Genomic DNA, 22606 nt, shown 5'->3' with positions numbered 1-22606 from the left:
ATTTATTTATTTTTTAAAATATTTATTTATTTGACAGAGAGACAGCGAGAGAGGGAACACAAACACGGGGAGTGGGAGAGGGAGAAGCAGGCTTCCCGCAGAGCAGGGAGCCCAATGCGGGGCTCAATCCCAGGACCCTGGGATCATGACCTGAGCTGAAGGCAGACGCTTAACGACTGAGCCACTCAGGCGCCCCAGTACTTGGATTTTTATAACCATGTATTATTTTGATATATAAAAGAAGTAAAATAGAATTTTTAAGATATCTGGACACAAAATTGTGCCAAGAGGAGAATAGCCTAAAAACTGATATTCTCAAATATTTGTCAATGTGAATAAGAACTCCATGTGGTTTCATTAAAAAATAAATAATTCAACTAATTAAATAGTTGATCCAATAGCTAGCCAAATCAAGAAACATGAGAGAAAGCTCTCATTCTCAAAAACAGATACAGTGGAAAGGGGGAAAGTAGCTTTTTCTCTTTTTCTTTGAAAGACCTTATTTATTTATTTGACAGAGAGAGACACAGTGAGAGAGGGAACACAAGCAGGGAGAGTGGGAGAGGGAGAAGCAGGCTTCCCGCTGAGCAGAGAGCCTGATGCAGGGCTCGATCCCAGGACCCTGGGATCATGACCTGAGCCGAAGGCAGACGCTTAACAACTGAACCACCCAGGCACCCTGAAAGTAGCTTTTTTTAAAAGATGTATTTATTTATTTTAGAGAGAACATGAGCACACGAGCAGGGGGAGGGGAAGAAGGAGAGAATCTCAAGCCAACTCTACACTGGGCACAGCCTGATGCTGGGCTCCAGGTGGGACTCAATCGCACAACCCTAAGAACATTGTCTGAGCCAAAATCAAGAGTAGGCCGTTCAACACACTGAGCCACCCAGGCGCCTTGGAAAGTAACTTTTTTTTTAAAGATTTTATTTATTTGACAGAGAACATGCAGTGGGGTGGGGCAGAGGGGGAGAGAGAGAGAGAGAGAGAGAGAAGCAGACTCGTTGCTGAGCAGGAAGCCCAATGCGGGGTTCTATCCCAGGACCCACAGATCATGACCTCAGCCAACGATAGACACTTAACCAACTGAGCCACCCAGGCATCCCAGAAAGGAGCTTTTTTAATTGTAGAATGGCTTCTTTAGAAGAGCTTGTATAATTCGACGCTAATCTGTCTGAAAGCCTTACTGAAATTACGTTTCTAGGAAAATACAAATGACCAAATGAGAAGTTAATAGATTAAAAACCATGAAAGAAATTGAGAAATTATACTTCTTCCTTTGTCCATGCCTCCTCCCTCAGCAAACAGACAAGAACTCCCACTGACTTCAGGCACTTAAGTTGATGCTACTGATACTTAATTTGTTCCAAACCAACCTAATTCTTTCCAATTAAAAAAAAAAGTAGAGGTCAACATAACACTGGTACCTAAACCTAAAATAGGAGCAAAAAGAAAGTCTCTAGAAAACCTCACTTGTGAATCATGAGGCAGAAATTCTAGATAAAATAATAACAAATGGAAACGAGCATATCTTTTTTTTTTTTTTTTAAGATTTTATTTATTTGACAGAGGGAACACAAGCCGGGGGAGTGGGAGAGGGAGAAGCAGGCTTCCTGCGGTGCAGGGAGCCTGATGCGGGGCTCAGTCCCAGGACCCTGGGACCATGATGGGATCATGACCTGAGCTGAAAGCAGACGCTTAACGACTTAGCCACCCAGGCACCCCGCTTTAGACTTTTTTTTTTAAGTTAATACTTTTTTTAATTTTTAAATTTTATTTATTTGAGAGAGTGAGAGAGGGCACAAGAGGGGTACAGTCAGAGGGAGAAACAGACTCCCTGCTGAACAGGGAGCCCGATGCGGGACTCGATCCCAGGACTCCAGGATCATGACCTGAGCCAAAGGCAGTCGCTTAACCAACTGAGCCACCCAGGCGCCCGACTTTTAATAAGAAATATAGATTGACATTATAAACATACATCCAGTCAAAAGGTAATACACATATATAAACAAGAATACTCAGTGGTGAAACATTTAAAGCATTCTAATTAAAATCAGGGCTACAATAAGGTATCTTCCATTATTCATTATTTTTTGTTGTTTCTTTTGGCCACTGAAGCCAGACTGATTTTTTTCTTTTTTAAGATTTCATTTTTTAAAGATTTTATTTATTTGACAGAGAGCCTGAGAGAGTACAGCAGGGGAAGAGGGAGAAGCAGGCTCCCAACTGAGCAGGGAGCCTGATGTGGGGCTCAATCCCAGGACCCTGGGATCATGACCTGAGCCATAGGCAGCTGCTTAACTGATTGAGCCACCCAGGGGCCCCTTAAGATTTTATTTTTAAGTAATCTCTATACCCACTGTGGGGCTCGAACTTATAACCAAGAGTTGAATGTTTTACCAAGTGAGCCAGCCAGGTGTCCCAGACTGATTTTTTTCTTTTCTTAATTGAAATATAGTTGAGTGTCATTAGATTTTTTTTTTTTAAGTAAAGACTTTCAGACTTATTTCCAGAGCTGTATACTGAATATTCAGGGTTCCTGAAGTGCTGATTAGTGCAATTAAAATAAAGAAATTAAAAAAAAAAAGAATAAATAGCCAGGAAAATTAACTGAAAAACTAGAGCAGTAAGATAATTCAGGGCACTTGAGTGGCTCAGTCAGTTAAGTGTCCAAAACTTGATTTTGACTCAGGTCCAGATCTTAGGGTTGTGAGATAAGCTGGCGTCAGACTCCAAGCTCAGTGGGGAGTCTACTTGGGATTCTCTCTCTCCTCCCTTTCCCCCTGCTCATACTCGCTGTCTCTTTCTCTCTCTCTCAAATAAATAAATCTTGGGGCACCTGGGTGGCTCAGTCGGTTAAGCATCTGCCTTCGGCGCAGGTCATGATCCCAGGGTCCTGGGATCGAGCCCCATGTGGGACTCCCTGCTCAGCTGGGAGCCTGCTTCTCCCTCTCCTCCTGCCTTCCCCCCCTTCTTGTGCTTTCTCTCTCAAATGAATAAAATCTTCTAAAAAAAAATATTTTTATTTTTTTAAAGATTTTATTTATTTGAGAGAGAATGAGAGAAAAGATAATTCAGTGAGGGGGATCATTACACATTTATGATTTAAAATTCTATAATTTTTTTAAAGATTTTATTTGAGGGGTGCCTGGGTGGCTTAGTTGTTAGGTGTCTGCTTTCGGCTCAGGTCATGATCCCAGGGTGCTGGGATCGAGCTCCGCATTGGGCTCCCTGCTCCACGGGAAGCCCCTGCTTCTCCCTCTCGCACTCCCCCTGCTTGTGTTCCCTCTCTCACTGTCTCTCTCTCTGTCAAATAATAAAAATCTTTAAAAAAAAAGAAAAGGATTTTATTTATTTGAGAGAGCAAGAGAGAGCATGAGGGAGCAGGGAGAGCATGATGGAGAAGCAGACTCCCCGCTGAGCAGGGAACCTGATGCCAGGCTTGGTCCCAGGACCCTGGGATCATGACCTGAGCTGAAGGCAGATGCTTAACCAACTGAGCCACCCAGGCGCCCCTTAAAATTCTATAATTTTTCTGTCTGCAATATAGGAAAGAGTGTACTCAAAATAACAGGAAAAATGCTGTGGAGTAAATCTAAAAGGAAGTGTACAGAAATCCAGAAGTTTTCGGTAAATGTAGAAGAGACATATTTTGTTTCTAGTTTGAAAGATTCAGGATTTTAAAGATAAGATTTCTCTCTGAGGGTGTATATTCAGTGTAGACTTAAAATCCCCAGAACGTATTTTGGAACCAAGTTTAAGAACTTAAAAATGTGAAATGGAAGTAAAAGTTCCTAACTTACATAGTGGAGTATTGAAGTTTATGAAACACACTCAAAACTCCTACAAATTAATAAGAAAAAGAGGACTAAAAAGAAATGTGCCATTATGTTGACAGTGGTTTTTTCTAGATGATACAATTGTGAATTTTCTTTTTTATAAATTCTTTTCCATATTTTCTAATTTTTCTTTTTTTTAAATTGTTTTTTTTTAAGATTTTATTTATTTATCTGAGAGAGAGAATGAGATAGAGCATGAGAGGGGGGAGGGTCCGAGGGAGAAGCAGACTCCCTGCTGAGCAGGGAACCCGATGCGGGACTCGATCCCAGGACTCCAGGATCATGACCTGAGCCGAAGGCAGTCGCTTAACCAACTGAGCCACTCAGGTGCCCTATTTTCTAATTTTTCTAAAAACATGTAGTTCTTCTGAAATCAGAGGAAACAAATTGTTTACACTTGGTTATCTAGAATACAGAATGAGGGCGCCTGGGTGGCTCAGTTGGTTAAGCGACTGCCTTCGGCTCAGGTCATGATCCTGGAGTCCCGGGATCGAGTCCCACATCAGGCTTCCTGCTCAGCAAGGAGCCTGCTTCTCCCTCTGACCCTCCCCCCTCTCATGTACTCTCTCTCTCTCATTCTCGCTTTCTCAAATAAATAAATAAATCTTAAAAAAAAAAATAGAATACAGAATGAGTTTTCTTTTTTTATTTTATTTTATTATGTTAGTCACCATACATTACATCATTAGTTTTTGATGTAGTGTTCCATGATTCATTGTTTACATATAATACCCAGTGCTCCATGCAGTACGTCCCCTCCTTAATACCCATCACCAGGCTAACCCATCCTCCCAACCCCCTCCCTTCTAGAACCCTCAGTTTCTCAGAGTCCCTAGTCTCTCATGGTTCGTCCTCCCATCCGATTCCCCCCCTTCATTTTTTCCCTCCTACTATCTTTTTTTTTTTTTTAACATATAATGTATTATTTGTTTCAGAGGTACAGGTCTATGATTCATCAGTCTTACACAATTCACAGTGCTTACCATAGCACATACTCTCCCCAGTGTCCATCACCCAGCCACCCCATCCCTCCCACTCCCCACCACCCCAGCAACCCTCAGTTTGTTTACTGAGGTTAAGAGTCTCTTATGGTTTGTCTCCCTCTCTGGTTTCATCTTGTTTCATTTTTTCCTCCCTTCCCCTATGATCCTCTGTCTTATTTCTTGAATTTCTCATATCAGTGAGATCAAATGATACTTGTCTTTCTCTGATTGACTTATTTTGCTTAGCATAATACCCTCTAGTTCCATCCATGTCATTGCAGATGGCAAGATTTCATTTTTTGATGGCTGCATAATCCATTTTGTGTGTGTACACACCACATCTTTATCCATTCATCTGTTGATGCACATCTAGGCTCTTTCCATAGTTTGGCTATTTTAGACATTGCTGCTATAAACATTGGGGTGCATGTGCCCCTTCAGATCACTATATTTGTATCTTTGGGGTAAATACCCAGTAGTGCAATTGCTGGGTCATCAGGTAGCTCTATTTTCAGCTTTTTGAGGAACCTCCATACTATTTTCCAGAGTGGCTGCACCAGCTTGTGTTCCCACAAACAGTGTAGGAGGGTTCCCCTCAGAATGAGTTTTCTTATAAAGACAGAAGGTATTTCTTAGAACTCTGCTACTGTTTTTCTATTGCCTCATGGGTACACCTAATTTTCACCACAGATTGGTAATGAAATTCTAAGAAAAGAAGCTAGGAAACTTCTTACCCAAATACAGAGATCACGGACACATACTGAGTTATATATGGCTGGTGGTTATCGTTGTTACCATTGTTAGCTATTACTATTAACTAGATTTTTTGGTCTTCCATTTGTATCATGGTAGCCTCTTCCACTGTTAACATAATCATGCAAATTATGTGATTGACCCATCAAATGAGGGATAGAGTTACAAGATTCTGGATACTAGACTTAAGTTCATCCTCATAATGATTGGGGGAAAACTCTTAATTTCTTGTTTAATGGGTGTGGATCCAATATCTTCTTATGTGGACAGCATTTTTATTTATTTTATTTATTTTTTAAGATTTTATTTTTATTTATTTGACAGTGAGAGACACAGTGAGAGAGGGAACACAAGCGGAGGGAGTGGGAGAGGGAGAAGCAGGCCTCCCGCTGAGCAGGGAGCCCGGTGCGGGACTCGATCCCAGGACCCACGGATCATGACCTGAGCCGAAGGCAGCCGCTCAAACAACTGAGCCACCCAGGCGCCCCTGGACAGCATTTTTAAACTTTAGTTAAGGTTTGCCCTCCTATTTGAGTGTCAACTGCTCCTTGTGCTTTTTAATAATATGAACATGTTCACTTAACCTTTTGGCTTACTTAGCAATAAGCAAAGCATTTGCCCTGCATGATACAAATAATCATATGTTGGTCAGTTGTATTAAAAAAAAGTATGCCATAGGGGCGCCTGGGTGGCTCAGTCATTAAGCGTCTGCCTTCGGGCTCAGGTCATGATCCCAGGGTCCTGGGATCGAGCCCCACATCGGGCTCTCTGCTTGGCGGGAAGCCTGCTTCTCCCTCTCCCACTCCCCCTGCTTGTGTTCCCTCTCTCGCTGTGTCTCTCTCTGTCAAATAAATAAAATCTTTAAAAAAAAAAAAGTATGCCATAGAACCAATGAGTGTAGAGCAATAAGAAATTAAAATGTTAATAAGAAGCAAGACATTTAAGTGTTGGCTTACCTTCAGAAGAAAGCATTTACCTTTTAATTACATGTGTGTTATGTTGAAATACTTCCATGGTACTTGCTTTAATCCAGGAATTTATAGTCTGAGATTACAATGTAATCAGTTACAGAATTTTACATATAATATACAACATAAGACCAAAGGAGGAACTAGAGTATATTATGCTAAGCAAAATAAGTCGGAGAAAGACAAATACCATATGATTTCACTCATATGTGGGATTTAAGAAACAAAACAGAGGAACATAGAGGAAGGAAAGGAAAACTAAAATAAGAAAAAAAAAAAGAGAGGGAGGCAAACCATAAGAGACCCTTAACTATAGGAAGCAAACTAAGGGTTGCTGAAGGGGAGGTGGGTGGGGGGAATGGGGTAATTGGGTGATAGGCATTAAGGAGAGCACTTAATGTAATGAGCACTGGGTGTCATATGCAACTGATGAATCAGTAAATTCTGTCCCTGAAACTAATTCTACACTATATGTTAACTAACTTGAATTTAAATAAAATCTTTTAAAAAAAGGACCAAAGGAAATGAATATTAAGTTATATTCCAATGTGAATTTTTTCAGAGCTACATTTCAGATGAATTTTGAGATTAGAGAACAAGAATAAATGTATCTTATAAGTGAAGATAGTACATGTGTATTTAATAAAACAAACTTGCTAATTTTACTTATTTTAGAGATAAAGGATATATTTGTTTGCAGATAAAGGATACATTCTTTTTAAAAACCTTTTATTGAAAAAATTAAACACAGGGGCACCTGGGTGGCCCAGTCGGTTAAGTGTCTGTCTGCCTTCAGCTCAGGTCATGATCTCAGCGTCCTGGAATCGAGTCCCACATCGGGCTCTGCTCAGCAGAGTCTGCTCTCTCTCTCTCTTTTTTTTTTTTAAGATTTTATTTATTTATTTGACAGAGAGAGACACAGTGAGAGAGGGAACACAAGCAGGGGGAGTGGCAGAGGGAGAAGCAGGCTTCCCGCTGAGCAGGGAGCCCAATGCGGGGCTCAATCCCAGGACCCTGGGATCATGACCTGAGCCGAAGGCAGACGCTTAACGACTGAGCCACCCAGGCGCCCAAGTCTGCTCTCTTTTACTCTCCCTCTGTGCTCTACCTCTCTCTCAAATAAATAAAATCTTAAAAAAAAAAACACTTGAGTGAAAAAATGAAACACAAAAGTAGATAGAATAGGGGCATCTGGGTGACTCAGTCAAGCATCTGCCTTCAGCTCCGATCATGATCCCAGGGTTCTGGGATAGAGCCCCATGTCAGGCTCCCTGCTGGGCATGGAGTCTGCTTCTCCCTCTGCCCCTCCCCTTGTTTGTGCTCTCTCTCTCTCTCAAATAAATAAATAAAATCTTTTTTTAAAAAAGGTAGATAGAATAATGGACCTCCATGTGTCCATCACCCAGCTTTAACAGTTAATTTTTGGCCAGTCCTGTTGGTAAATCTGTTCCCCTACCCACATCTCCCTTTCCTATACTATTTGGAAGCAAATCTAGCAATCATATAATTTCATCTGTAAATGTTTTAGTAGCTACCATACTATTATAACACCTAAAAAAATTAATAGTAATTCAGCTTATTATTAAATATCTAGTCATTGTTCCAGTTTTCACTTTCACATGTCAAATATTTTATGCATTTTTACAGTTTGCTTGTTTGGATCAGGATCCAGATGAGTTCTATACCTTGCTGTTGGTTGATCTCTCTCTTAAGTCTCTCTTGATCTGTAGGTTCCCTTTCCATCTGTTGTTTGCAATTTATTTGTTGAAGAAACAGGATCCTTTGTCCTATAGACACTACAGAGTTTCTTGCAGTCTAGATTTCAGTGATCACGATATAAAACATTTTCATTATCCCTTGTAGGTGTTTTAGCTTTTGTCTCTGTGGGAACTTCATGGGTTTCACTGGTTTCAGACCAGTTTTTAATACCAGTTCTGGGTTTGGGGTCTGTAAATTATTTAGGAAGTATGACTTTGGACTGGTTATTCATATGTCTTAGATTGGAGGTTTCAGTTTTTCATAACAGACTTTTAAGGCTGTGGATGTTCTTGACTTTTTTATTCCTGGCTTAGGTAGGTAGTTCAGCTCCAGGTCCCTTTGCTTAACAGGATCTGCTGCCTGGACTCCTTCCTATCTGGTGTTTGCACTCTACCACACCATTCAGAGGTATAACCTATTCTGTTTTTCTTCCTTCCCAGCTGTTTTTGAGTTTGTGTCTTCTTAATTTTTGACAGCTGTGAAGTTTTTGCTCTTGGTTTCACACTCAGCTCTTTATCCAAAAGTTATTTTCGGATACTCTATTTAGCATTTCCCTTTGTTTGAAAGGGAGCTGGAAGGTTTTCATAATGTGTCACTGCTATCTGCCCTATGGCCAGAAGCTTTACTCCTGTTCCTCTTCAAAACTCAGTTAAAATTTTTCTTAGAGTAGATACAGATATTTTATTTGTGCTACTAAAACACTCTGCTTACCTCCATTGTATAATCTGTGAATATTATTTTTCCGCTCTGACAGATTCTAAATTTTTTTTTGAGATCACAGGACAGTTATTACTGACTTTGTATTCCGGTAGTGATAGTCACCACTGTATATCTCTAATACCTAGCACAGTGTCTTACACAAATGTTCCTGGTATTTACTATCTTGATAAAAACAATAAGTAGAATATTCCTAGCTGTAGTTTTCTTGCCTTTGATGTGAAAAATCACAAAGATAAAACAGGTTCAGTAAGCTAAGAGTTTCATGTACTGAATATGCCAGTAAAAGATCTTGGTAAAAGAGCAAATGTTAAGGTATCTTGGTAAAAGATCAAATGTTAAAATAGGAAACACCTTTTTTATCTATAAATTTAAGCAGCTATTATTTAGATTTTGTTCTTGATTTTTCCATTTAGGTACTGGCAGTTTGTTCTTCATCACTGGCATATTAAGTTTGCATTCACATTTGTTCTCAGAGTTTATTGCATGAGCACTGTTTTGTACAGAGTCCTATAGAGACAGGACATAAGATTATGCCTAATAAGGTGCTTACAATGTGGTTGGGGGACAGTAAGTAACTATGTATGAAGTTGGGGCTTTTCCCTAAGTGTCAGCTTCTTTAGATGAATTTGGGTGCTTTGAGGTTCAGTTCCGTCCAAAGTAGATCACTACCAATTTAGATTATGGATTCAGAAAGCACTGAACATATATCTAGTGCTTGGTGCTTGTGCTAGGTATTGGGGATATAGTGGTAACAGTGGTCACTTCATAAAGTGTAGAGTGTAATGGACTGACATGTTTAACAAGTTGAGTGAATGTGTACTTGCATGTCTTGATGCTACTACAGAGGAAAAAATACAGTATGTCATGAGAAAGTATAACAGGGAATAGAATTTAGATTGGGAGTCAAGGGAAGGTCTCTGAGGAAGCGACATATTAGTTGAGACCATTAGGGAGAGTTACAGATTAACCAGGCAAAGAATCTAGTGCTTCTTCAAAGAATCTAGAATCTAGGTACTAGTGCTTCATGTGGAGGCTGTAGCGTATGTGTGCAAAAGTCATGAGGTAAGATAGTGCTGAAAGAAAGCTAATGGGGCAGGAATGCAGGGGACGGGGAAAGAATGGGAAAAGATGAGGTTTGAAAAATAGGAGTCAGGACTTTCAGAGGCTCACGGACCACATTAAAGATTTTAAATTATGTTCACATTGACATTGTCATTGAAAAGTTTTAAACAAGGAATGGCATGAAATAATTTACATTTTAAAAAGATGATTCTGGCTACTGTTTGGACAATTGATTAGAATTGGACAAGAGTGGTAATGGAGAAGCCAGTTCTATGAAACCTTTGTATTAATCCAGGTGAAAGATTTGAAATAGAAACCCTATCTCGGGGGCGCCTGGGAGGCTCAGACGGTTGGGCGTCTGCCTTCGGCTCGGGTCATGATCCCAGGGTCCTGGGATCGAGCCCCACATTGGGCTCTCTGCTGAGCGGGAAGCCTACTTCTCCCTCTCCCTCTGCCTGCTACTTCCCCTGCTTCTTATGTTTGCAATTTATTTGTTGAAGAAACAGGATCCTTTGTCCTGTAGACACTACAGAGTTTCCTGCAGTCTAGATTTAAAAAGAAAGAAAGAAACAAACAAACCTTATCTCATGGGTGTACAGTTTATTGAATATCGTCCAGATTTTTAAAAAGCATACATATATATAATGGTAGATATACAGTTTAAAAACAAAAGTGCAGTTAGAGTACTCAAAACTGTTCTGAAACTTGTTCATTTTATGTGTCATGGTAATTTTTCCTTCATAACTCCTTTTCATTTCTGAAGATTTTTGCTCTTTAATGACTCTTAAAGAGGGAGTAATAGTTCAAACGTGAGTGAGGTACACGAGTTTCATAGATTGTGTCTGTGTGTGACTTTTCTTTCTTTTTTTTTAAGATTTTATTTATTTGACAGAGAGACACAGTGAGAGAGGGAACACAAGCAGGGGGGAGTGGGAGAGGGAGAAGCAGGCCTCCTGGTGAGCAGGGAGCCCGATGTGGGGCTCGATCCCAGGACCCTGGGACCATGACCTGAGCCAAAGGCAGACGCTTAACAAATGAGCCACCCAGGTGCCCTGTGTGTGACATTTCATAGTTACTCTTAGACGGTAGTTTGAACGTAGTTTCTTTTATATTTTTTTCTAAACCTTTCCAAGTTTTTGTTGTTGGGAATTAGCCTAGATTATTTTATATGCTAATCTGATGTCAGAACTAAGCTGTTCACTCTTAGCCTGTGGTGATTTTGAATTGGCTGGGAAAGCAGCCATGCCAGTTAAAAATCCCTTGGGTTAAGGAAGGCTTTCATCCCCATCTTTATCTCCCAAAGAGTTTCTGGGTTTGGGGCTGTTTTGCATTGCCCTTGCAATAGTTTTTGCTTTGGTATGTCATAAGACTTTTACTCTAGTCTGTGGAAGCCTTTGCTTCTAAAACATCACCAGGAGTTTCATCCTTTTGTGTCTTAAAGATATTAAATCTTATATGTGTGTGTTACTAATATTTTACTCAGTTTTATTGTATTTATAATTGTTTATAATATTTATGGGTATTTTAGGGTTTTATGTAATCTCTTATTTTATGAATATTGCCTGTGATACAATGTTTCAAAAGGCAGTGTTTATCAGGTGACTTTTAACACTACTGTGATTTAAGTCTGAAATTTATTTTTGCTATATTTTGTCAGGAGGCATCTTACTTTGTTTCCCCATTTGTATGTAGTCTTTATTAGCTACTTCAGTGATTTAAAATTTTTTTCTTTCATAATATGTTAATTTTTTTTACACATACTGAGGTCTGCTTTTGAACTTTACATTTTGTTACATTGGTTAGTCTATGTTCATGCCTGTACATTATTGTTCTAGGTCGGGGTTTTTTTGTTTTTTTATTTTTTAAGCAGGAGAGAGGGGTAGAGAGAGAGAGAGAGAATCTTAAGCAGACTCCACGCCCAGCATGAGCCCCATGTGGGGCTTGATCTCACAACCCTTAGATCGTGACCTGAGCCGAAATCAAGAGTCAGACCCTTAACCGACTGAGCCATCCAGGCGCCCCTGTTCTAGTTGTATTTTATTGTCTGTTTTCATATCTGTTGGGAGGTAATTTACCTACTTCTAAAAATAAATTATTTTTCCTTATTTTCCTTAAAGAACCAATAAATAGCTAAAAGTAATTGATAAGAGTCCTTTAATAGTCTCATTATTCATGGGCTGCCTTGGGCTCAGGTCATGATCCCAGGGTCCTGGGATCAAGTTTCGCATGGGGCTCCTTGTTCAGCAGGGAGCCTGCTTCTCCCTCTGCCAGCCACTACCCCCTGCTTGTGTGTGCTTGTGCTCACTTTCGTTCTCTCTCTCTCTGGCAAATAAATAAAATCTTTTTTTTTTTTTTAAAGATTTTATTTATTTATTCATGAGAGACGGAGAGAGAGAGGGGGAGAGAGAGAGAGAGAAGCAGAGAGAGAAGCAGGCTCCCAAGGAGCCTGCTGAGCCACCCAGGTGCCCAAATAAATAAAATCTTTAAAAAAAGAATATGAAGCACTGTAATAATGAAATAAGTCAAAATTTTAGAAATCTAAACAGAATCATTGCCAAGGAATCTGGAGCCTCAGTTTCCTTTTCTCCAAACTCTGCTCCATAAGCTGAATGAATCTATGAAGGAATTATTGTTTAAATCTTCTATTCTATAAAATGTTAAACATTACCCTTTTTTATGTACTCTTCTTGATAGATTATCTTCAAGAGGCAGTCTAGTGTAAGTTATTAAGAACGTGGATGTAAAGACAGGCTGCCTGGGGCCAGATTTGTACTTTACCACTTTTTAATTGTGTGATTTTGAGCAGGTTATTTAACTTTATATGCCTCAATTTCCTTAACTGTGAAAGGATAGAATGAGTTCCTTATGAAAAGCACTTAGAACAGTGCCTGGCAAATGTTAGATCTTTGTAAGCATTAAATGCTGTTTTTATTCTGAATCAATATCCAGAAATCCTGTTCATAGAATGTGTAAATTTGCATTTTTTGCATAAGCCTGATAAGGATAATTTGAAACAATTAAGTCATTACCCTCTTCCCAGAATTTAAATGTGAACCCATTTTTAGCTAGAAAAATTGAACAGCTGAGTAAAGGGGGGGTTTTGTTGATAAGGGCATATTTACGATATATTTGTAATTGTGACTAAGGAAGCAACTTCTCTAAATTTTAGTTTCAAATCCCATTTAGTATCAAAAACTAATGATGTAATGTATGGTGATTAACATAACAATAAAAAATTATTTTAAAAAATCCCATTTAGTAGGATATATCAATTTTTAGTCATTAAAAGGATATTGTGAGTTGTAGAACATAGAAGGTTATTTGTCTTTATTTGACTAGTGAGTATAGGCAAAAAAGTACAACTTGGGGCGCCTGGGTGGCTCAGATGGTTAAGCATCTGCCTTCGGCTCAGGTCATGCATGATCCCAGGGTCCTGGGATCGAGTCCCTCATCGGGCTCCCTGCTCCTTGAGAGCCTGCTTCTCCCTGTGCCCCCCCATGAATAAATAAATAAAATCTTTAAAAAAAAAAAAGTTGTACAACTTGTTTTCATTTCTCCTATCTTAAAAGAAATTCTAAGCCTTAAGTTTGCTAATGATGAGTTATTTTGGTAAGTGAAAATTTTTTTGTTCTATTCCTTTTTTGGAGTATGTGTATATATTTATTTTGTTAACTGCATTTGTTTTTCTGCCCAGATCAAAAACTTATCACATTGTTTGTTTTTTTTTAAAAACTTATCACATTGTTAAGCCCCTAAGTAGGAATTAGGTTATAAATACTTAGATTTATTTTCCCTGAGTTAGTCTCTATTGGTTAATAGTCAAAGTAAGTATGACAATGATTAATAATACTGAATTTTACTGTGTACATTCCTGGAAACTCTTTCTATAGCAGAAAACATAATCTCCAAAATTAGCAAATCTTTCCTTATAAAGATTTACTGATAATATGACTGTCTAACCATTTTAATGTAAAAATAACATTTCTCCCTTCCCTTCCAGGGCATGTGGTGGTCCCTTGTCTCTTCCCCCCTTCAGCAGTTAGGGATTTTTCACAGCTGTCATTATTGATTCGCATTAAAGTATCTACCTAATTTGACCTGGCTTCCATTATGACTATTGATTTATACCCAAGAACTAGCTGACGAGTTTGTGGTATATTTTCCCAGCACAAAGTTAACTGGCCAGTTTGGCAAATGAATTCTAAATTTATGTTGTCTTCTTTCTGAAACCCATGTTCTGTCAACTGAGCTAAGAGTTAAATGCCTATAAAGTGAATTAATAAAACAAAATTCCAGCCTTCTAAGGCACTGTATTTATAAAACATATAAATTCAAAAGCATTTGGTGAAGCTGGAATGGGGTAGTAGTATTTGTCTCTTTTTAACTGGGTGCATGTATTAATGGTGATAAACATTTAACACATTTGTTAAAATGTTATTTTTCTCTTTTCTTTCTTTTTTATTTAAGATTTTATTTTTAAGTAATTCCTACATTCAGTGTGGGGCTTGAACTCACAACCCCAAGATCGAGTTGCATGTTCTACAGAGCCACCCAGGTACCCCTAAAATGTTATTTTTTAAAAGAAGTTCTAGGGGTGCCTGGGTGGCTCAGTCAGTTGAGTGCCTGACTCTTGCTTTAAGATCAGGTCATGACCTCCAGGTCATGAGATCGGGCCCCTCCCTCACTCAGTGTGGAGTTGGATTGAGATCCTCTCCCTCTCCCTCTTCCCCTCCCCCACTCACTCTTGTGCACGCGCGCTCTCTCTCTCCCTCAAATAAATAAATTTTTAGAACAAAAGTTCTAAAAAGTCAGGCAAAATAAATGATTGTGACATGATTAGAAATCCTGCCACCTTGGATTATTTTTGTTTTTATTTTTTCATCCTGGATTACTTTATTCACTTTATTTTTTTTAAAGATTTTATTTGAGGGAGTACAAGAGAGCACAAAGGGGGAGGGGCAGAAGGAGAGGGAGAAGCAGACTCCCCACTGAGCAGGGAGCCCAATCTGGGGTTTGATCCCAGGACCCATGAGATCATGTCCTGAGCTGAAGGCAGATGGTTAACCGACTGAGCCACCCACGTGCCCTCATGGATTACTTTATTTTTATTTATTTTATTTTATTTTATTTTTTTATAAAGATTTTATTTATTTATTTGAGAGAGAGAACAGAGGGAGAGTGAGAGGGAGAAGCAGACTCCCCTCTGAGCAAAGAGCCCGATGCGGGGCTCGATCCCAGGACCCTGAGACCACAACCCGAGCCAAAGGCAGACACCCAACCGACTGAGCCACCATTTATTCATGAGAGACAGAGAGAGAGAGACAGAGAGAAGCAGGCTCCCAAGGAGCAGGGAGCCCGATGCGGGACTCGATCCGAAGGCAGACGCTTAACCATCTGAGCCACCCAGGCGCCCCTTCCTGGATTACTTTAGATGTCTGTTAGAACTGAACTGAGATACTTGTGGTGATCTGAGGAGCCTTTTAGTGGGCCTATTGACCATTCTGGCTTCTGGACATTATCTGTGCTATTATTTGGATAATTTTACATTAAGTATCCAGTTTTGTTTATATATTTTATTTATGTATTTGAGAGAGAGTGAGAGAGAGCTTGAGCAGGAAGGAGGGGGAGAAGCAGACACCCTGGGGAGCAGGGAGCCCGATGCGGGGCTCGATCCCAGGACCCTGGGATCATGACCTGAGCCGAAGGCAGACGCTTAACCATCTGAGCCATCCGGGCGCCCCTATCCAGTTTTGTTTAAGGAAAAAAGTTAATTTTATAAGTTTCTTGAATATAACTTTCTATGTTTATTTAAAGATTTTATTTATTTGAGAGAGAGAGAAAGAGAGCATGAGCAGGGGGAAGAGCAGAGAGAGAGGGAGAAGCATAACTGAGCAGTGAGCCTGACATGGGGCTTGATCCCAGGACCCTGAGATCATGACCTGAGCCAAAAGCAGATACTTAACCAACTAAGCCACCCAGGTGCCCCATAACTTATAAAATTTATTTAATAAATAATTATATAGCACTTTGTAGTATTTAACATGAACCAGATACTATTTTATAAATATTAATTTTAACTTTATATACAACTATTAAAATGTTTTATATGAATTGTGGAAATTTGTTAATTTAGGGGTGCCTAGGTGGCTCAGTCAGTTAAGCATGTGACTCTTGGTTTGGGCTCAGGTCATGATCTCAGGTTTGTGAGATTGCGCCCTGTGTCAGGCTCCACACTGGGCGTGGAGCCTGCTTAGGATTGTCTCTCTCCCTCTGCCCCTTACCCCCTCTAAAAAAAATTGTTAATTTAGTGTTATATTTCTCTTAGCAGAAGTATGCTTCCTGATCCTGCTGTGTGATAATACTGACTTTGGGTAGTATCCATTAAATAATCAAATATTAGGCCCATCAAATTATATCCATAAGTATAACTAAAGTAGAAATTTAAATTAACATTTTTAAATTCCCTTTTTCATTTTCATTTCAGCTTTACCAACAGGGACGCTTATGTCAACTGGGCAGTGAATTTTGTGAATTGGAAGTTTTTGCTAAAGTATTGAGAGCTTTGGATAAAAGGTAAAATTACTTTTTCTTAAAAATTATGGTAAACTATACATACCTGAATTGTACCATTGTAACTTCTTAAGTTTACTTCAGTGGCATTAAGTGCATTCCCATTGTTGTGAAACCATCAGTACCTCCTTGTTTTTTGTGTTCAAGAGAAGGAGATTGAATTCATCTTTCCCATTGTAGCTGTTACCATATAGTAAGAGCCTCCACATACAGGTATAGTGACACAACCTTTGATCATACTTGCTATTCTCTTTAGCAGTCTTCCCAAAATTTGCTTTAAAAGCCATTCGTTTTTCCTAACCCTAGGAAAATAAGAATGTAGTTTTTATAAAATATTGCTGATTTCTAATATGAATATTGCCAAATTGTTCCATTTGTTCAACAAATTAAGTATATACTTGTTGAATGCCTAATGTGTTAGGTTTAGGTACTGTTCAAGATGCTGGGATTATGGCAGTGAATAAGATCTACAACATCTCTTCCTGTAGATTTTTTATTTTAGAGAAGAATGATAAAATAGTAAACAAGTAAATAACATAATTTCACTGTTCAGGGGTAACTTTGAAATGTGGCCTTTGTACTATAGAGAAACTTTTAGTTGAATAATTAAAATTAATCCGTAAAAAAAAAAAACACATAAATGAGAACTTCATTTTGGTAAAAGAAGGCTACAGAAAAACTTTTTAAAAACATTCTTTAAGAAAAGATCAGCTTTCTGGGATTTGAATTTCTCTATACAATTCTAAACATGGCCATTGTAAAGATTTAGTGGAATACCTCTCTCTCATCTCTCAGGTTATCTTTCACCAAGTCCAGATCCCTTGCTAAGTGTTAAATATATTTGTGAAACTAAAAGCATGTAGTTTGACTTTTCCCCCCATTATCCAAAGCAGTGATTCCGTTATTTACAATCTTTCTATTTAAAAATTTTTTATTGGGATATAATTCACATACCACCACATTCACCATTTTAAATTGTACAGTTCAGTGGCTTTTGGTTGTATTCACAAGGTTTTGCAACCATCACCACTGTCTAATTCTAGAACATTTTCATCATTCCAAAAAGAAATCCTGTACCCATTAACAATCACTTCCTATTTCCTCTTACCCTGGACTACTATTAATCGACTTTCTGTCTCTGAATTTACCTGTTCTAGACACTTCATATAAAGGGAATCATACAATATATGGTCTTTTGTGACTGGCTTCTTTTACTTATAATGTTTTGAAGGTTTATTCATGTTGTTGCTTGTATCAGTACTTCTTTCCTTTTATGGCTGAATAATTTCCATTGTATGAATATACTGTGTTTTGTTTTTCTAGTCATTTGTGGATGAACATTTTGGCTGTTTGGCTCTTCTGCTAATGCTGCCATGAACATTTATGGACAAGATGTTGTGTGGACAAATGTTTTTAGTTCTCTTGTATATGTAACTAGGGTATATACATATCACCCTATGTTTAACTTTTTTAGTAACCTCAAAACTATTTTCCATAGTGGCAGTACCATTTTACATTCCTACCATCAATGTATGAGAGTTCCAATGTTCACATATTTTGCCATCACTTAGAATAGTAATCACATCCTACAGGGTGTGAAATGATATCTCGTTGTGATTCTGGATTGCATATCCCTGATGATTAATGATGTTGATCATCTTTTCATGTGCTTATTGGTCATTTGTATATTTTCTTTGGAGAAATCTCTATTCAAATCCATTGCCCATTTTTAAATTGGGTTATTGTTGAATTATAAGATGATTTGGTTTTTAAAAGTTAGTTTTACTGTTTACTGCCATTAGTTTACACATAAAGAATCACTCAGTAATCTACTGAATAAAGATATTAGGCTAAATTGTGGATTATTGTAGCCTCATAATTCATAAGGCAGAAGGTTTTTTATCTTGTTCCGTCTTGGAAAGTAATGGTACTGTTATGTTTTAAAAAGCAAGCTAGCACTTTCTAAAACTATAAAATATGTTACCTTTATGAAATAGCCTTTTCTTATCTTGCAGACATTTGCTTCACCATTGTTTCCAGGCTTTGATGGATCACGGTGTGAAAGTTGCTTCAGTCTTGGCCTACTCATTCAGTAGACGGTGCTCTTACATAGCAGAATCGGATGCTGCGGTAAAAGAGAAAGCCATTCAGGTTGGCTTTGTTTTAGGTAGGTAATCGTAAAATAGAGGAGTATTTTGTCCTATAGTATGACTCGTATTAAACCTACTAACAGTAAAGGATTCAACCAGGGCATTCCCAAAGTCTACATAAGGAGGTTATGAGAAAAACATCAGAAAAATTAGGTGTGATTTATTGGATGTTAACTTTGGGCCAAACGCTACAGTAGGCATTTATTTATTTATTTTTGAAGATTTTATTTGTTTATTTGAGAGAAGAGCAAGAGAGCACAAGCAGGGGGAGCAGCAGAGGGAGAATGAGAAGCAGGCTCCCTACTGAGCAGGGAGCCCGATGTGGGGCTCTATCCCAGGGACCTGGGATCATGACCTGAGCTGAAGACAGACGCTTAACCGACTGAGCCACCCAGGTGCCCCTACAGTAGGCATTTAAATGTTATCTTGGGGGAGGGGGCCGGGCAGAGGGAGTGGGAGAGAGAATCTCTGTGCCCCTGACAAGGGACTCAGTCTCACAACCTTGAGATCATGACCTGAGCTGAAATTAAGAGTGGGACACTTAACCAACTGAGCCACCCAGGTGCCCGTAAATGTTATCTTTCTAAATCCTCACAACATTTCAGTATTGTGATGGCATTAATAGCACTTTACAAATGAGGAAGGATTCAGAAAAATTAAGTAACTTGCTCTAGGCACAGAGCTGGTAGTGTACTGTAAATTTAGACTCCTGTGTCTTTCCATCCCTACCATATAAATTTTGCTACGTGTCATGCTGCCAGCAGCCTCTTTCACCAGCTTACCATATGCTGTGACATGGGACTTCATCCTTCTGCGGCCTCAGTTTTCAGGCTCTAAAATAAGGGTAAACTTGTACTTCCTCACGGGGGATGTTAGGAAAATACCAAAAACATACATGGGAAAGGAATCTGCGAAGTCTTTATATGTTACATAGAGAAAAATGTTTATGGTTTATATAATATTTTATATGCTGTTTACAAATCTACATAGATAAGTACGTTTCAGGCAACTACTTATTAAGTTGTTGCTACCCTTCTTGTTTTCTTTTAAAAAAATTTTTTTTTAAAGATTTAATTTATTTATTTGGCAGAGAGAGAGCAGGAGAGCACAAGCAGTGGGAGCGGCAGAGGGAGAGGGAGAAACAGGCCCCCTGTCAAGCAGGGAGCCCGATGCAGGGTTCGATCCCAGGACCCTGGGATCATGACCTGAGCCGAGGGCAGATGCCTGGCGACTGAGCCACCCGGCGCCCCCAGACTCTCATGTTTAACTTCTCACTTGCATGTGCATGTTTTAGCTCTTTTACACGTGCACATATATTTTCTTTGCCCAACACATTTTCACGATCATTTCCTTTAGTCTTAGAATAATTCTTTGTATTCATAGTTGCTGGAGGAACTTCAGAACTTTTTTTTCTACAAAAAAAAGCCACTCAGCATTTATCCTTTGGTAGTCCCATGGAATATAAACTGCAACCAAAAATTGTGACCAGAGAATGTCTCTAACAAGGGAGTGTGATCTTGATGAATGTTAAGGTTGGCATCCCTTTAGTCCTAGACGGTCGTGTAAAAATCTGTGGGAGAACAACTTTAGAATCAATAAAAGTGAAAGGCAGGAAGGTTAGTGTTCATTGAGGTCCTCTGTCATCTCCACAAACATTTATTATATCAGTATCTGGCCATTGTAACGAGCCAGATTGAAGAAATATCTTGGCGATAGAACCAAGTTCTAACAAACTCATAATTACATTTTTGGTCTGGATCCTAAAATTACCAAAACAGTGAAAAAAACTTCATACCAAAAGTATACAGTGATAGAGATAATTTTTTTAAAGATAGCTTTATTGAGATATTCTTTGAAATTGGGTATGGAGAGTTGAAAAGTTACGTTTACCCTGCAACTTGAAAATGTTTGGATCATTAGAATATATGGCTAATTAACTGGAAAATGTCATTTCTTAGGCTATGGAGTATTTTTAGAGGGTTAAAACTCTTGACTCCTTATTCAAGGCCTCAACTTTGATCTAATTCCCCCAGTTTAAAAGTTTTTGTTTTGTTTTGTTTTTTATTTCACAGTATCTTTATTTTGGGCCAGACACAGGACTTTAATATTATGAGTGTTTTCATTTTAGATGATATTCATTTTAAGCATGTCACTTTAGCTTTTAAGTGATTTATTAAATTATTTAAAGTACCTGGTTTTCTTGTCCTTTAGGTGGCTTTCTTTCAGATGCAGGCTGGTACAGTGATGCTGAGAAAGTTTTTCTGTCCTGTCTTCAGTTGTGTACTCTACATGATGAGATGCTTCATTGGTTTCGTGCAGTAGAATGTTGTGTGAGGTAAGTCGGAACAGATCCTACTGTAATGGTCCTTAGTGGCTTTTATAGTTTTAGCTCTTACACGCCTACTTGAATAAACCTCTGCGGTGATATTTATATGTCACAGTTTCATTAGTCTGGACTCCTCTCTCTCATCTCCAAAATATAGTTAACTTGCTATAGTCATCTTAGCGTAATATTTTTTGCCTTGTCATAGAGCTTGTGTGTTGTGTTCACTCACCAACTGTTTATCGAATGCCTCAATGTACTCAGAACTGTGCTAGGCACCGGATGCTGGTAAAATAAATATATGTTTTCCTTGGGTGTCATTTTTTTACCCTTGCTGTTGACATTTCTCGAATTGTGTATAAGAAGATTAGGATTTTACTTATAAATAACTTTTCTTTTTTTTAACAGATGTACTTAAAGGAAAGGCAAGCAAGTCTAGAAGTAACTCTTTGTTTTTACTGTCTTTATTTTTTCTATGCATGTAACAGAAAATTATGAAGAGAATCAATATTATCTATAATCCTATTACCCAGAAATAGCCACAATTATGGTATTGGTGTATTTTTGGAATTTTAAGTGTGACAGCGAACTTCCTGAACTGGTGAGGGAAAGACTTGATTCTAGATTTAAAAAAAACTCTGAGCCCTACACAATTGAATGTCCTAAAATCAAAGAATACATAGAAATTGGAAGCTAGAAGGTAGTAGAAGTGTCTCTGTTACTGAGAGAAAACACTATACTTCACCAACTTCTGGGTAAAATAAAGAATTTTCAAATATATAAGGATGCAGTATACTTCCATGTTTTTGAGCTGAGGAAAATACTCAAGGAATTTCTCTAACCAAATAAAAGCTCAGTAATAACACTTCTCAAGATAGGAGAAGATACAGAAATGGTGGTAAGCAGTGAATATTGTAATATATAGTTACATGTAAATGAAGTAGAAAGAGAATGAAGAACAAATTGGGAATTTGTAGTATGTCTTAAGTAAGGATTTTTTTTCAAACTGGAAATGAAAGGGAGATTTTAGAAATAACACAAAACAGAAATTCTCAGTTACCACATACTATAAAATGTCAGGTAAGGTTTTTTTCCCTGAAAATGAACCTTTAGTAAAGAGAGTTGCCTTACGAAGCCCCTCATGTAATGTGATGTTCTTTTAAGTGTATCATTTTGAACAACACAGTACTGTTTGAGAAAGAAATGTTAGCCTGAAAACTCAGCCAGTGCCAGTGTCAGGAAGCTCATAGAGACCACCTGGCACAATTTTCATTTTGAGGGAATAATGGGATTTAACACATTCAGAATTATTCTGGAGGTCATAATCTTACAGTTATGTTAGATATTTCTATTAACTCCCTTTTTAAAGTTTATGGGTATTTTCATAATCTCTATACCCAACACGGGGTTTGAACTCATGACCCCAAGATCAGCAGAGATCAAGTTGCGTGGTCTTCCAACTGAGCCAGCCAGGCACCCC

At 38.5% G+C, this 22606-nt stretch overlaps 1 protein-coding gene across 1 annotated transcript in view; it reads left to right on the top strand.

The window, feature by feature from the left end:
* APPBP2 (amyloid beta precursor protein binding protein 2) overlaps window positions 1–22606 on the top strand; it is a 59623-nt gene that overhangs the window by 10619 nt on the left and 26398 nt on the right. The window contains exons 2-4 of the mRNA XM_025851279.2: window positions 16568–16656; window positions 18669–18820; window positions 21015–21138. Of these exons, the coding sequence (XP_025707064.1) occupies window positions 16568–16656; window positions 18669–18820; window positions 21015–21138 (365 nt within the window). The remainder of the gene's footprint in view (window positions 1–16567; window positions 16657–18668; window positions 18821–21014; window positions 21139–22606) is intronic.

The sequence above is a fragment of the Callorhinus ursinus genome, unplaced genomic scaffold (assembly GCF_003265705.2).
Source record: "Callorhinus ursinus isolate GAN/ISIS: 27379988/994484 unplaced genomic scaffold, GSC_fseal_2.0 scaffold34, whole genome shotgun sequence".
Classification (NCBI taxonomy): domain Eukaryota; kingdom Metazoa; phylum Chordata; class Mammalia; order Carnivora; family Otariidae; genus Callorhinus; species Callorhinus ursinus.
The sequence above is the reverse complement of the archived record's forward strand: the minus strand, read 5'-3'. Positions and strand labels throughout refer to the sequence as shown.